Below are 16,588 nucleotides of genomic sequence, written 5' to 3' on the forward strand. Positions count from 1 at the left end.
ATTTTAACAGGAATGTACACACAAACACAACAAACCTGCCACTATCCCCTTCCCAAACGCCATTACTCATAAATTATAAATTCCAAAAGCAGGTACAGTCTTTCTGGTTCAAATATTAACTGAAGGCAATACATACCGACAACTATTTCCAAGCTGCACACGGAATAAAATATATTTTTTTCCACAGCTGCTCATTATACGTCCAAAATCCGACAAGTCAGCATTAGATCCGGGAGAAGCCGTCTGTGACTAGTGAAATGAAATTGCCACAAGGGGAAGATGCTGGAAGGGGTCAGCTTGAATGCCCACCAGGGGATGCCACTCAGAAAGGTATTCTGTTACATGGTCCCTACTTCCAGCAGAGAACTGTCAGAGTCTCACATTACCTGCCCACTTAATGGAGTTTCGTTTTAAGTACAAATGTAGTTTCAGGCTATGGGTAGCAGAGCGTTTTATAGAGAATAATACAGATGCACAATTGAAGGATGACAAAATTAACAGTAACAGCGCCCTGCTGATGCACAATGGGATCAGGTTTTCCACACAATAATACTATCTACAGTACTTATTAATTTACTGTAGGAGGCAGTACGAACCAGTTAAGGGTGATATATGATATTTGGACCCCAAGAGGCAATTCAGTGTATCCTAGGCAGCATATATGTTCAATATTACACTCAGGACCACTGACATTATGTAACAACGGAGGACCTAATTGTAAGTAAAGTTTAATCATTTTGTGTAAGCCAAGGTGTATATCAAGGAAAGACAAGTTATGTGACATATTTTGTGATTGAAGGCAATTTAGGCAACATAAGCTGTGGCATCATTGACGAGGTATTTTGACATTTTACAGAACACTGCTACCAAGGGAATCACAAAGGTCTAGAAAATAGATGTTCCTAATAAAATAAATAATACATGCATTCAGTATATCTAATTCAAAGTGCCACCTTGCATGGCCCAGCATGGCTTCATAAATCTTGAGTAATGTAATGCAGTGCAAACCGCTGTGTAACATTACTGTGTGCCAGGGCGGGCTTCCATGGGTGTTGCGTGGGTGGTCGTATTCTGCAGCACACATAGAAAGAGGAAAAAGCCTCCCAGGATTGTTTTTGTGCAGGAAGATGACCCGGCGTGCATAAAAAAAATCCTGCATGCAACGGAGGCACCCTTGCACCATGGTGCTGGGCTGCCAAAAGGCTGCCAGTGCAGGGGAAAGGACAGGAGTGTGCTCAATTGGATAAATATGGTGCATTCCCGCCCCTTCCCTGTGACGAGGGGGTAACACAGCAAGGTGAATCGCTGCCCTGCGCCACAAAGCCCATAAATATGGGCCTTAGATTCAGGTGTTCATGGCACCTGGCAAAAAAGGAAGAAGTGTACAATGGACAGACTTTACAACAAATTTTTTGACCCAGGCCCACAAAGATTTCTGACAAGAAGAGATAGGCCACCTGTCAAAAAACATGTAAGCCGATGGAGAAAACAACATAGATAAAGAGTGGGAAAACAGTTGTAAGGTCAAAGACTAAATTAGGTTTATGATGATATATTTTTCACATTTAACAGGTTTAGTAACACCTGTCATGCACAGTGACAGAGATTAAAACCATTTAAATACATACGCCATACGGAAGCTGTGTGTTAGAGCTGTGCGACCTTTCCTATGGTGAGAACTACTTCTGCTCAGTAATAACAGTACTGAGCCACTTTGTAATATTTGGATTAGACTAGGGTATATAAAGGACAAGTAACCTGTTTACAGCATTATGATTACCATCCATACATAGGGGATACCTATTCTATTATAAGGATCCTTTGAGCAAAAAAAGTCTCTGCTTTTAATCTCGGAATTATTGTGGTGCTGGCCCTGTAGGGTGTATGTGTGACCATTCGTGTTATTGTTTGTATTCTTACTGTCAGTTGCTTTAATGGGATTATTTCTGTTAGATTAGCTTTGGTGCGACCCACTTTATTTCCGAAACTCTACATTCAAACCCACAATTAGTCCTCCTGTGGGTTATCGTTGATAAGAAATGTTTGCATGGGTTGTTTTCATCTTTTAAAGCGTTGTCACGCTTGTAACTCTTTTTCTATACAGTACTGTGGCATGGGTGTGCGTCAGTATCCAGAGTATGATCTCCAAAGGCCACAGAAATCCACCTTCAGACATCTGTTCCATACATGGATGCAGATTCACCAAAATGCCAGGGATAACAGAAGTGACATCATGTGTCCTTTGACACCAAAGACATCACAGGAAGTGATGTCATATGGCCCTTTGATCCACTGTCACCCTCCCACCAGCTTTCCGTTTCTCAGCTCAGTCTTGTTTTATTACCTCTTCTTCACTTTTCTCACCTGTCGTTCTTTCTTTCTCACCCCTCTTGTCTCCTCCTTTATCTCAACTGTCTTCCTCACTGATCTCCATGGAATAGCTCACACGTCTGACTTTCTCAATTGTTTTCCTTTTCATCTCTCTTAAACCTGATTCACACTTCTCTTACTCCCTTGCCTGTCTCTCTCACCTGCATCTGTCTCAGTAGCACCTCCATGTCTCTCATCTTTCCTCTTCCCCCTCTCCTCCAGCTGCTTTATTTCTGATTAAGCTCTGTCACTTGGTCAACACTCTCTCTATTTTCTCCCTACATTCAGTTGTCACCTCCACACCTCCCCAATTATTTTAGCTGTCACTCTACGTGTCTCTTTATCTCACCCTCTCTCATCATCAGCCAATGAGAGAGCTGTCTCTCTCATCATTATCTTCATTAACTCACACAACTGTCTCCCTCCATCTACCTCTCCTCTCTAAAGAGAATTTTTTCTCATTAGTCTCTCACCTCTCACACCTGTCTCCCCACTCTCAGCTGCCTCTTTACTACTTGCTATCTTGGAGTCTTCTCTTTCTGAGTAGTCTCACCTACCTTCCTCTGCCACTCAGTGGCCTATCAGCGGTCTCTTTATTACCTTTCTCACACCTGTCCCTTTCTCTCTTTCTCTCTCTCAGCCATCTCTTTCTCATCTGCATCTATATCACGTCTCTCATACTGCCACCCCCTCTCACCAGTCTTCCCCTCTCTCTGGCGCTCAGAAGTCTCTTTGTCTCCTGTCTATCATCTGTTGGTCTCACCTGCCCCCACTCTCTTTCACACCTGGATCTCATTCACATCTATCACCTCTCTATTGTCTCATTATTCCCTCTCATTGTCTCTCGCCTTTGCCTCTCAGTCTATCACATCTCTTTGTAATGTCCTCTTCCTCCTGTTCCTTTCGGTATTTTACCATCATTTCAACTCAAAGTGACTCCCCTCTACCCCCTCCCTCTTCCCTGGCCCTGTTCCACTTACAACAAGAAATAATTGTTTCTTACTTTCCGCTGAGGCCAAGGTCCGCAAGCACAGTGCTAGGGGTCGCAGTTGTGAACCATAAATAACCCCATGATTCCATATAGAGTCTAATATACGTTCCTGCTAAAGGCAAAGTCGTTACATTGTTTGTGCAAACATTACCCCAAAAATAAGTTGCTAATAGCTGTATCCTCCGGTGAGCTGTGCATGGAGTATGTGCAAACACTTAGTGTGGGTTTTGTTTGCCTACTTCTACCTGTACCAAAATTAATTGTATTTGCATTCTTATAGGGCTTCTTGTCCTGATGAGGCATCGAACGCCAGCATCCGATAAGTAGCATTTTACGACTGGGGGGTTGGAGGGGTGACTGGTTCGAAGGGTGGCACATCACTGTGCAAGAAGCATTTTGGTGCGTGGCATGAGTACCCAGTGTTATGGTGGTGCGGGGGCAGGGGACCCCTAAAGTCTTACACCCCAAAAGACACCTCAACAACAGGATGGTATTAAACCTCAATTTCCTGAGGCAATGTGTCTCAAGATCAAGATAAGGGGCAAACACAGCACACCACAAATACAGTCAATTAAGGAAGGGCAGACTCATTAAATGGGTTCTAGGACGGAATTAGAAACTTTAGAAAGATTTATTACGAATATTCAAAGGTACAATACAAAGATTGTAAAGTGCAGATGCATAAAATCATTGCCAAAGTGCAGATGCATAAAATCATTGCCATAAAGGCTCTCAGCAGTAGGACAATACTGAATAATAGGAAAACCCATAAATATTTTGGGCTCCAAATGAGAAGCAAAATCATAAAGAATTCGGGCTGCATCCTGAGTAGCATTGAAAAGGTCTCAGGTTCACCCCAAAATTCAAGTATTTAAATAGGAAATCTCATAGAATATAATAGAAACTGCAAATTCATAATGGTTTGAGCAACATATTTACAATTTCAGCAAATCAAAGCATAGAAGCGATAAGTGTCATACTGCCCTATCACCTGAGCACTATCCCACTATATTATTAATGTCATTTGGACATGGAAGAACAAACTAGTTACAAAACTAGTGAACTAGTGTGAATGAATGCAATACCACATACAGGCGGAAGTATATTGCCGATCACATGCTGGACAGTCTTTTTTAAGAACAGCGTCATTCAAAACAAACAAACAAACATAACATGTATGAATACGTACAGCAGAAATAATAAACAGTGAAAGTGCAGGGTGAGGCATCCATTTGGAACAAGATGGCATTGAGGCATAGCTCACATTGTCCTGGCTTTAACAGAACATAGCAAAATTGTTTCAAATGCAGCAGCATCATACAAGTATACATGTGAATTAGAGTGCAGATCCACATTATGCATGTTGGTAATGATGCACAAACAATATTAATGCATAAATAACATCTACAGAGGTGGGAAGATGAGTACAGTTAGGCCCTTAAGGGGCTCGGCCCTTACAGGTCTCAGACGTAGTAGCAATTAAAAACAGACATAGAAACCGGTCCCTATTATGCCCCCATATTCATGTCCTTAACTTTACAGACAAAAACTTTGATTTCTGAACAATTAATGTAAGAAACGTTAAGGTAACCCATGTCAGCAATTTGTTCCTGTTGATATTTCACATGATTTTCTTAATCTTGCATTACCCACGAGTGTTTGCTATTTCATGAATGCTGTGTTCCCATGTTTTTGTGTAGCATGTCACTCTTGCATAGTGCAAACTTTGAACTGAGTTGCCTCCAGGTGTTTATAATAGGCAACATTTGAGAGATCTAGAGCTGAGACTGAAGGCAGTGACAGCTTCTCACAGTGCCTTTCAGTGGGTCAGAAAGGTGTTCCTAATACTTGGTCATTAAATCCTTGGCCTCTCTAGAGTGCTTACTGGTGAGGGGGGCGTTGTGAGTTTGGGAGTGGTAAGTGGGGAGCTGTAAGAAATTGCACTCAAGAGAGTGAAAAGAGGATGCTGAAGGGGAAAGAGATGATGTGAAGAGAAAAAAGATGCACATACGTAACATAGAGTAAACATTCCAGGAATGAATGAGACATTCTGAAGACCACTACCCCTTCCACATGCCTCACGAATGTTCAATTTACAGTCTCATATTCTCAGAATTAAATCTTTCTCAATATTATGCACAACACAATCATTGTTATTACTCATTCATCATAAACAGCTAACAACTACTGACAAAGACAATAGTCCTGGCTGTATTAGGTGTATATCAGTTCCTGTGTAATACATCTAGATGCAATGACAGAAAGCTCAGAGACAAACAGACACAAATGTTGGACGAAATGCGGAACCAATTAAACATTCACCCCCGGACACAGATCTGGGTTTAATCCATCAATTCTTTTGCTCACCATGCCACCGCAGTTTGGACCCAGCCATATGCAAATCAGTCTTGACCCTGTTCCCCATGGGAACAGTCCAGCCGGAACTACTGGGCCAAGTCCTCCCTGGGCTGGAAACAAGCATCCTGGGACCAGTTTCAGGGTATCACCCTTCATCAGCCAGGCTAGCTTGAATCCAGTGGCACAGTGAGCCCGGGACCCACGTCTGGGCATACCCAGCACACTTATGGCGACAAAAGCAAACAAACACAAATGATGGACGGAATGCGGAACCAATCAAACATTCACCCCCAGTCCCAAATATGGGTTTAATCCATCAATTTGTTTGCCCACCGTGCCACCCTAGCTTGTACCCAGCCATATGAAAATCAGTCTTGACTCTGTTCCCCATGGGCACCAAAATACTAGTTGGATGGCACACTATGTCAATCACAGAAGTTTAGTTTTCGTGTTTAAGCCACACCTTTAAGTCCATAGGCCACGCCCCTTTCAGAGGCCCTCATTTTGGTCATCCCACTTAAAGGTCCAGATACAGTGAACACACATGACTTTACCCAGATGACGTGAGTTAATCTGAAGGTCCTTTATAGTGTTATTAGGTCCAGCCAAACAATCAACCAACTTCCTGTGCTGTATACAGTAGTCAAAACAGCAGCAGTGGGTCCTAGTTGAGTGTCGGGGCTCCGCCTTCCCAGCTGTCAGCTTTGTAAGCTAAGCAGATGGCAATCACTTACAGCAAAATGGTAGTTGCTTGGAGCAATTACCATCAAAATAACATTATTACTAATAAAGTAAAATATGGGGTGTGTAAAGCCCTCAGTTCCAGGCTGAATCTCATTTGTCTTGTCCTCACTGACATTAGAAACAGGACAGGCAGCCAGACACTTTCAGATAAGACACAAGCACTTGTGCACATGTGCTATGTTAACCCATGTTCATTTATTTTTTAACTTCAGGAAGCTGGGATGACATATTGTCAGCCCTGTCCTCAATTCTTGGGGGTCTCAAGAGACCACCCTCTAATGATGTGCAACATCGTCAAGTTTTAAAGCAGCTTCAGGCTTCTAGGGTCCTATACAACCTTGTATTTCCCGGGAATGGTTGTCAATCCCAGCCTAAAAGCAAACACCCACCCCTTAACAAGTATAACAGCCTGGGGTCAGCAACCTTCACTGACCTCACTCTGTGACAAGTTGGGTAAGGGTGGAGTTACCAGAGTTTGTAAAAACACGTAATATTTAGTGCAAATTACATGCTTTAGAACAGGTATTTCTTAGAATATTTTTTCTACGACTTATAAACTTGCTATGCACGACATTTTAAAGATTGTCGTTGTCTAGTTAAAGCATTGAGTTTTTAATACACCGATGTTTCACTTGCATTTTTCAAGAGGTGAGCTACATGAAAGTCGCACTGACGGCAAAAATTATTCCGTCTTTTTTTTTATTATGCTAAGTTTAATTTCAAAAGATTCTTGATGAACTTCATTCCACATATTAAGCCAAACTCAACTTACAACTGTCTTCTTATTTACCACTGTTTCACAGTCAAAGATAATATGGTATGCAATCTTCCTTTAACCTTGCATGTTGCTTTACATGTCCTTTATTGAACACTCAGGCCATGGCCCTATTTAAGGTTTCACTAGCCACAGGAATAGTAATTCCTTTTCCAAGGCAGTATTTGTACGCACTCATTTATTTTCATATTTAAATTTCCTACATTTATATCTGACTGGTATTGCATTAATTTCAGAACTGGACTGTGAGTTTCAAATGCAGGCTTGGAGAGGATGTGGCCTAGCGGAGGATGTGTCCTTGTGCTGTGTAACTGGTTCTCATATAACGCTCCATTACCTTCCTTGAGTTTGCGCTACATACAAATGCACCATAAAAAAGCCTCACAGAGTGCAGGAACACATGTTTTTCTTTCAAAAAGATATGGTCAACGCAGCCATTAATAACCTTTGTATCTTGCTACATTTAATGTCCAGGTGAAAATCTCTTTTAAATAAGCATTTCATCAAGCTTTTAAAAGTCAGACGTTTTTTGAGCCAACACAATTAGTGAGTCACATTCTTTGCAGGATTCCAACCAGAACTCTGTGTTGGGTATTGTTTCAGTTATGTGGTGCACAGGATTTTTTTTGAGTCAATTAAAACTGTATATTTTAACTGTCATATGTGGTCAGATTCCTATGTTTTTTGAGGTACAGGTCGACTAAATCATCATTAATTCAGTAAACCAAGAACACAGCTTGGTGATATTGAGCAATATATTTACATCCTTTTTTGCACAGAACACCTCCTTAGCACAGTTTTTTTAAGACTGTCTCATGTGGACTAATGCTCATTAGACATATGACAGCGCCTTGAAATACAAGGTGCAAGGATGTGAAATTTTCCAAAAAGGAAACCTTTTTAATACAGAACACGTCTTGAGCGCATGTGTTTCAAGGCGCTGTCATATGTGCTAATGAAGTCTTTAGCACTTTGCTCCTTGCTTGTCAAACCAAAACTGGACTTGCATTTTTGCTCCATTTATCATAGTAATAGGGATGATAAGCGCATCAATATGTGCCAATTTTTACAAATTTTCTCGTGAGGAGAACCTCCAAAACCCACCCTGAGAAATGTCAAGCTTGCTCACATGGCTAAATTTGTTATTTGATATTACGGCCCACCTCTTTCAAATTTGGCCAGCCGCCACCGCAAAACAGAAGCTTTATATAATGTTGGGGGGACCGGTGGTGACATGAGAGACAGCCACAGAGATAGGCTGAGCTGATTTGACGTCATCCATGCCGTAGTGAGTATGCAGAGTGTGTCCATTGTGCTGCACAGATTATCTATATGGTAGGGTTCCAGGGATGTTAAAGGTTTGTATTGGGGGGCTGATCTATGAGTGAGCATGAATGTATATAATGTACTTAAACAGTACCAAAGAAAAGATTGGCCTACCACTCTGTCCAGGGACGTGGCTTGGTCAGTAAGATTTGAGGTGGGGGGGGGGGGGATTCAGATTTTTCCACAATCATGCTGCCATATAATGTTAAAATACATTATACGACAAGCAGGGCGCATGAGAGCACCTTAAGGGGAGATAAATGCAGTTTGATAGTGTTACTAAGCTAGCGAAAACACAATATTTTGTCAAATAAAAATAATTCTTGAAGACTTTCAAAACAGAGGGAGGGAGTGTGTCTACGTTTTTGTATGTGTGTATCTAAATATCCGACAGACGCCTCATCATACACAATCACTGGTACTAAACTATTTCACAGAAAATACCATTGATTAGGGATGTAAACTGTCTCCTCCCTCTCCCCACTCCAGAAAATACGTCCCTGACTCTGTCGCCACTCATCACAGTACACAACAGGCATTCTCCTGAAATTACACTAATGTTTTCTCTGAGGTAGACGTCTCCCTCTTACTTTTCATAGCAGTTTGAAATATGAAAAAGAAAGGGTGACAGAGACACCTACTGGTTTGGACTGGCTTTGCACTAAGTTTTCATAGAAGAAGCCATTGATTTGCCTTTACCCTCGGTTGCACTTTCCCTTTTATGTTTCTTGATGAATAATTGAATGATGCTGTCGTTGCAGGGGCTGCATTTTCTGTGCGACACAATCACAGAGTGCTGGGATCATGACCCCGAGGCTCGGCTGACAGCGCATTGTGTGGCGGAGCGCTTCAACCTGATGGCCCTAATGGACTGTGACAACCTCATTAATAACAACTGCGACACAAATGGGCTCAATAAAATATCGGGCGAGGGCGACGAGCACAGACCTAACGACGGCGTCACAGATATCCAGTGACAGACATAAAAGACACGGGAGTCAACAAGGCTTTTAAAAGCTCTTACAATCCGTTCTTTGAAAGATGACTGTAAATAACTGTTCACAAAAGAATTGTTAATAATGAAGCCATTATTTATGTGTTTTGTTTAGCTATACACGCAGTTTTTTGTAAGAAGGTATTACATAAAAATGTTTGTTCCACTTCCAAGCTGCTTGTACTGTTCATTTACTTACACAGGATTTTGATTTAAAGACATACGTACCTCGTTTTGGAGAATTAGGATATTCTGCAGCCATTCCATTCCCTCCATAGCACGTACCACTTATGCAGTATTGTAGGAAGCTGGCTCTGTATATACTATATCAAAATGAGATATAGTGTGCACAGCGTCCAGGGGTTCCACAAGAGGCTTGACAGAGTCAATGATAGATAATACCAATGCTCTATTTGTTAGGCTTATCAGAGGGTATTGTTAAGCATTTGTTGTGCACACACAGACAATAAGTAAAAACACACAGTCAATGACTTAACTCCAGGCCAATAGGTTTTTATATAGAAAAATATTCTTTTGTTAATTTATTTTTAGAACCATTAGATTCATTTAACAGGTAAGTACATTAAATGAAAGGTACGTTGCATAGTAATAGTTGAGACTTTGAATCAAATCAATATTGTACACAGTTTTCATTAAAATGGCAAAAAGCTATTTTAAAAGTGGACACAGTGCAATTTTCAAGAGTTCCTGGGGGAGGTAAGTACAATACAGTTTCAGAGGTAAGTATCACACCTATGGGTTAAATCTCTGGGGTATAGGTAGACCGCCGTTGGGTGTTCAAGACAACCCCAAACACCCAGCACCAGCAATACAGGTGCAGAGGTCAAAGAGGAGCCAAAATAACGTGGGTGCCTACGGAGACAGGGGGTACTCTGGTTCCAGTCTGCTTGCAGGTAAGTACCCACGTTGTCGTAGGGCAGACCAGGGGGGTTTGGAGGAGTACTGGAGGGGCCCCAAGTAGGCACAAAACCACACCTTCAGCGGCACAGGGCAGCCGGGTGCAGTGTGCAAACAGGTTGTTGGGTTCTCATTCGAACTCTATGGAGGGACTAGGGGGTCACTTAGGTGCTGCAGGCAGGGCACTGAGAGGGCCTTTTGGGCGAGCCACTGACTTGGCAAGGGTGAGGGCCACTTGCTGGTCGTTGCTGCACCAGTGGTCGGTTTCTCATGGGCCTGGGGGCTGCAAGTGCAGTGATTCTCTAGGCGTCGGATATCTTCGTCCCGGGCAGTCGTGGTCAGGGGGTCCTTGGGATTCCCTCTTCATGAGTCGTCATGGGGGTACAGAGAGGTCAGCCCAGGGTGGACATGTTGTCGGAGTCGCCTGGGGGTCCTTTCTAGATAGATGGTTCCTCTTGACACGGGCCAGGGGCGTCGGGTGCAGAGTAGTGGGGACTCACGCTTCTGGAGTGAGGTGGGAGTCCCTTTAAAGATGGATGTCTTTTCTTCTGGTTGGGCAGAGCCGCTGCCCACGGGAGTTCTTGGTCCTCAGTGATGCAGGCAGTCCCCTGGAGGCTTTTCATGGGTCGCTGGTCATGCAGAATGCATTGCTTTTTGGTTGCAGGGTCTTTGAAGCAGGAGACAGGCCGGTAGAGCTGGGACCAAGTCAGTTGTCATCTCCTTTTCTTCTCTGCAGGGTTTTTCAGCTCAGCAGTCCTACTTCTTCTTCTTGTGAAGTCGTCAGGAATCTGATGATCTGGGTTCAAGGTGTTAGGGTCAGGGGGCAGTAGCAAATGGCTACTGTCCCTTAGGGTGGCTACACCCTCCTTGTGCCCACTCCCTCTAGGGATGGGTGCACATCCCTATCCCTATTGATCCTAATCCTCCAAACCAAGGTGGAGGATTTCTTAAGGAGGGGGTCACTTCAGCTCTGGACACCTTAGGGGTGGTCCTGGTTGAGAGGGTGACTCCTCCTTGTTTTTCTCATTATCCCTCTGGACATGCCGCCAAAAGTGGGGGCTCGTCCAGGGGGCGGGCATCTCCACTGGCTGGAGTGCCATGGGGTCATTGTAGCACCAGTCCTGAGCCTATGAGGCTCACCGCCAGGTCTTACCGTTCCTGCAGGGGGAGGTGTGAAGCACCTCCACCCAGTGCAGGCTTTGTTTCTGGCCCCAGAGAGCCCAAAGGCCCTCCCCCCAAGGGGTCAGAAACTCGCCTCTCAGTGGCAGGCTGGCACAGACCAGTCAGTCCTGCACTGAAGGATTGGGTAAAATACAGGGGGCATGTTTAGTATGCCCTCTGTGTGCATTTTGTAATAAATCCAACGCTGGCATCAGTGTGGGTTTATTATTCTAGGAAGTTTGATACCAAACTTTCCAGTATCTAGTGTAGCCATTATGGAACTGTGGAGCTCGTTTTGACAAACTCCCAGACCATATACTTATTATGGCCACACTGTACTTACAATGTCTAAGAATGGACTTAGACACTGTAGGGGCATATTGCTCATGCAGCTATGCCCTCACCTGTGGTATAGGGCACCCTGCCTTAGGGCTTTAGGGCCGGCTAGAGGGTGACTTACCTATGCCACAGGCAATGTTTTGTGTGCATGGCACCCTGAGGGGGGTGCCATTTTGTCTTTGCCTTTTTCTCCCCACCAAAACACACAATCAGCAATGGCAGTGTGCATGTGTTAGGTGAGGGGTCCCTTGGGGTGGCACTACACATGCAGCAGCCCTTAGGGACCTTCCCTGATCACAGGGCCCTTGGTACCACTGGTACCTTTTACAAGGGAATTATCTGTGGGCCAGGGGTGTGCCAATTGTGGAAACAATGGTACATTTTTAGTGAAAGAACACTGGTGCTGGGGCCTGGTTAGCAGGGTCCCAGCACACTCTGTCAAGTCAGCATCTACATCAGGCAAAAAGTGGTGGGGTAACTGCAACAAGGAGCCATTTTCCTACAGGTATCATTTTGCATATTTTTACAGAAAAGCGTTTGTTTCTCGCTCAAAGAGGTGAAAGTTACAAAAAATGACTATGCAAGCTGAACCACAGTGCCAGGCCCTTCGCACATATTAACTGGCCACCCCTCAGTTGCTGATTGTTATATTCAGTGGTTAAACTAGTACCAATGAGGTATAAGTGTTACCCTGGATAGTATTATTGTCTGCTAAACAAACAAAAAAAAGAATACTGCACGGAATTGCCAAGTAATTTGTCCCATCTTCCTGTATAATTTGTTCCTCCCTTACCATAATTCCAGCTGCCCTGACCATTATTGAGATAAAGACACCACAGAACCATATTTTACTTCATGGTCAGTAATGAGGTTACCTAAAAAAAAAAAAAAGCATAGCACCAAAAACGTTTTGATTCCAATACTGAGTGACCTGTTTTGATGACTTATCAATAGGTTAAAGAACTTCCATACTTCGCAATTACTTTTAAAGTAGCACAAAATAGTTGTTTCTCTAAAAAGCTTTCCACTATTCTTCAAAGCAATCCAATGACAAGAGGCAAACCTAGAAAGAGTTGTGCCTGTAGAACAATGGTTTTCAAACTTTATAATGCCACCTCTTACGTAGACAAAAATCTTCCAGGTCCCCAGAATGACAAACATATTATTTTCTAATTCTATAAAATTGGCAGCTCTAACCATATTTAATACTTCAAACATTGCACTTATGCACAGTTGCCCCTTTTAATAATGCGATCACATCCCTGATGGCCAACGTGCTATGGGCTGCCTGGTCTCCCTAAATGTGAAAGTACACACAGAGTGATCCTTTACCGGAAACGGGAGAGAAGAGTGTTTGAGGGTTATTTGGAGCCCCCTCCCTTCCTTTGACACCTACTACCAGCCAGGAGATGAGTGATAAAAGATGTTAAGTTGTTCCAGTAAAGAGTGGCTCGCTGCTATGTTGTTTTGTCTCATTAAATACACAGTTCTGTTTTCAGTATGATTCTCTTCTTGGCCACTGCCTGGCCGCTTCCTACAATCAATTCAGGCTCCCAAGGGGAGACCTCCCCTCAGTCTGAAGACCTCTGCTCTAGACTATGTCACTGTTGTCATTAAAACCAGAATTAGCAAGTGAGCTTACGTTTTCTACGCTACCAACTCTCTGCACCTATTTTTGTTAGATCCTCTTCTCTACAGCCACGAAGCAGTCTCCCCAGGTGTGGAGACCATGGAATGCTGGACAGCAGTAGATGAAAGCATAAGTGAGTTGAAAGCATATGTGGTCTCGCCACCCATGTGCCTGCGGTGCTCCCACCATAGACAGGTCTTGCTTTGTCTAGTCAGTTGGTGGGTCATGTAAACTAGAGAGGAAGGAAAGTAGCATGGCTATCTGAAGGGGGTGGGGAGTAGGTGAAGGATAATAAGCATATATTATCCCGGGTGGTGGCAACCCAGGATATCCTCTGGGTCAACCCAGATGTTCTTCAACATGGTCTGAATAAAAGTGACATCTTTGGAGGAAAAGTGCCAAGCTTAGGAGTTTGCATCAAACGGAACAGGCGCTCAAGATGCTCTGACTGCTGGAGCATGAATGCCGTTACAGTATACAGTGGCATAAACTACCACATAAAAGAGGAAGCTACGAAGAGTTGACAGAAGCATTAGAAGACTGGGTGCCACAGCCATCATAGTTAGCAAATTACCTGAAGGAAGCTGTTTCTAGATAATAAAATATGATACACTGTTCCAAAAGAATAGGGAGAGGAAGTAAAGGAGTCCTGATCATCAGGAGCAAGAGTCCTCACACACCGTACTTGGTGTCATGCTTCATCATCGGACAGCTCCTCGTCAGACCGGCGCTGCAATGTCTGACGGGCTCCCCCCTAAAAAGGGGGGGCTCTTTGCCGGAGATCTTTTGTTTTTGCCGATGATGCCGCGGAGCCAAGTATGGGTCCGTGGGGAAGGAAAGTACAGGAATAAAGGATAAGATTGGCTCAGGACCCTCACTAAGTGATTTATTCTTTGATGTTGGGAAATGGCCAAGATTAAAAGAATGGCAAGGGAGTGAAAATTGAGATAATGCTCAGACACTCACACAAGAAAATTCAAAGCAGGAAGTCGGTAATTATCCGAAATTCCTTAATATGTGGTCGACATGTTTCGCGTCTTGATATGGTCTCAGCAGGATCCTACGACGCTTCTTCAGGACCTATTAAATAATTGGACTTCTTCAATCGAAACCCAAGTGAAACCCACATTCGGGAACGGAGCCTGAGGGTAGGTGCTGCGCCTGACACCGATACGCACACAAATTGTTTGTGTATTGGGCATCAGGCCTACGTGATCCCATGAAGCCCTTTCTCTAGTGGAGATGGGTGACTGATAGGAAAAAGCCAGTCTTGTTCTATCCTAGTAAGTGACTGACTACGTTTTGACTGTAAACGATAGATTGCAGGAGTCTATATATAATTTTTTCTTTTTTTCACTTGGGTTTCGATTGAAGAAGTCCAATTATTTAATAGGTCCTGAAGAAGCGTCGTAGGATCCTGCTGAGACCATATCAAGACGCGAAACATGTCGACCACATATTAAGGAATTTCGGATAATTACCGACTTCCTGCTTTGAATTTTCTTGTGTGAGTGTCTGAGCATTATCTCAATTTTCACTCCCTTGCCATTCTTTTAATCTTGGCCATTTCCCAACATCAAAGAATAAATCACTTAGTGAGGGTCCTGAGCCAATCTTATCCTTTATTCCTGTACTTTCCTTCCCCACGGACCCATACTTGGCTCCGCGGCATCATCGGCAAAAACAAAAGATCTCCGGCAAAGAGCCCCCCCTTTTTAGGGGGGAGCCCGTCAGACATTGCAGCGCCGGTCTGACGAGGAGCTGTCCGATGATGAAGCATGACACCAAGTACGGTGTGTGAGGACTCTTGCTCCTGATGATCAGGACTCCTTTACTTCCTCTCCCTATTCTTTTGGAACAGTGTATCATATTTTATTATCAAGTTCTTTGGAGGATATACACTGGACCATAAATCCTCCCATCCCCTCTTTTTTTGAAGGAAGCTGTTTCTACCCTTTAAATAGAAACAAGGTACCAACCAATCAATGTTAATAGGAAATTTGATCACGTAACATTACAAGAAATACATAACTATCAATACATAAAATTAAAATACAAAATAAAAAAGCAAAATCCTCAGTTAAAAAAAGTATTTTGTGTAATAATTACATTTAAAAAAAACTAGAGACAAAATGACAGGGAGCATTTCCTTTGATGCCAAGATATGCGTTTTAGCAAGAGGGTGAGGTGCCCGGTATGCCTTTCTTTTTTGTAGTTATTGTAGTCACATATTCATCAAGGGTTCCATGCCACCCACAACCTAGTTTCTTCCTCCGAGACTGCCAAAGTTGTGGGCAGCGTGGAACCCTTGATGGATGTGTGATTGCAGGACCGTGAAAAAAGCTGATCGTCCACTCAATGATCATTGGTAGTATCTATATAAAAGCTTAAAACCCTTCTGGATGCCAACTGGAGAAGGCAGTACTCCTCTTTCAAAGGATGAGGGTGAGCAAAGAGCACTGGTAGTGTGACGGATTGCCCAACAGGAAGGGAGTCACAACTTTAGGTAAGTAGGTCACCATAGTCCTGAACACCAATTTGTATGTGAAACAGTTGGGGTACGGTGGCTGCACTGAGAGTGGCTGTAGTTCATTCATGTGACCAGCTGATGTAATCGCAATGAGGAAGACAGTCTGAGTGCCAAAGACGAGATGGTCTCGTTCTCAGAACCATTGTAGCTGGCTGCGCTGAGGACTAGACCATTTCGTCTTTAGCGCTTAAGTGGCTATGGTCAGGAGAGGCAGCGAGCAGCAAGCAATGCATCAGCTCAAATGGCATACACATGAAGAATGTCAAGACCAAATTAAGGTCCCACTGCGGCCTCATAAAAGGCCTCAGAGGAATCATGTGTCAAACATTTATTAAATCTCATCACAACTGGTGATTTGAACAAGGATGGTAGGCTGGCAGATGTAGAAAGGCCGAAAGGGCCAAGAAATACACTTTTACAGTGCCCACTGTACGGTCTTGCTAGGCTAGAGA

General features: G+C 43.5%; 1 protein-coding gene across 1 annotated transcript in view; it reads left to right on the plus strand.

The window, feature by feature from the left end:
• Positions 1–9,729, plus strand: part of LOC138284943 (TGF-beta receptor type-2-like) — a 402,906-nt gene extending 393,177 nt beyond the window's left edge. The window contains exon 7 of the mRNA XM_069224291.1: positions 9,326–9,729. Within this exon, the coding sequence (XP_069080392.1) occupies positions 9,326–9,541 (216 nt within the window). The 3' untranslated portion in view covers positions 9,542–9,729. The remainder of the gene's footprint in view (positions 1–9,325) is intronic.
• Positions 9,730–16,588: the final 6,859 nt, after the last annotated feature.

Source organism: Pleurodeles waltl, chromosome 3_1, assembly GCF_031143425.1.
Source record: "Pleurodeles waltl isolate 20211129_DDA chromosome 3_1, aPleWal1.hap1.20221129, whole genome shotgun sequence".
Lineage (NCBI taxonomy): Eukaryota > Metazoa > Chordata > Amphibia > Caudata > Salamandridae > Pleurodeles > Pleurodeles waltl.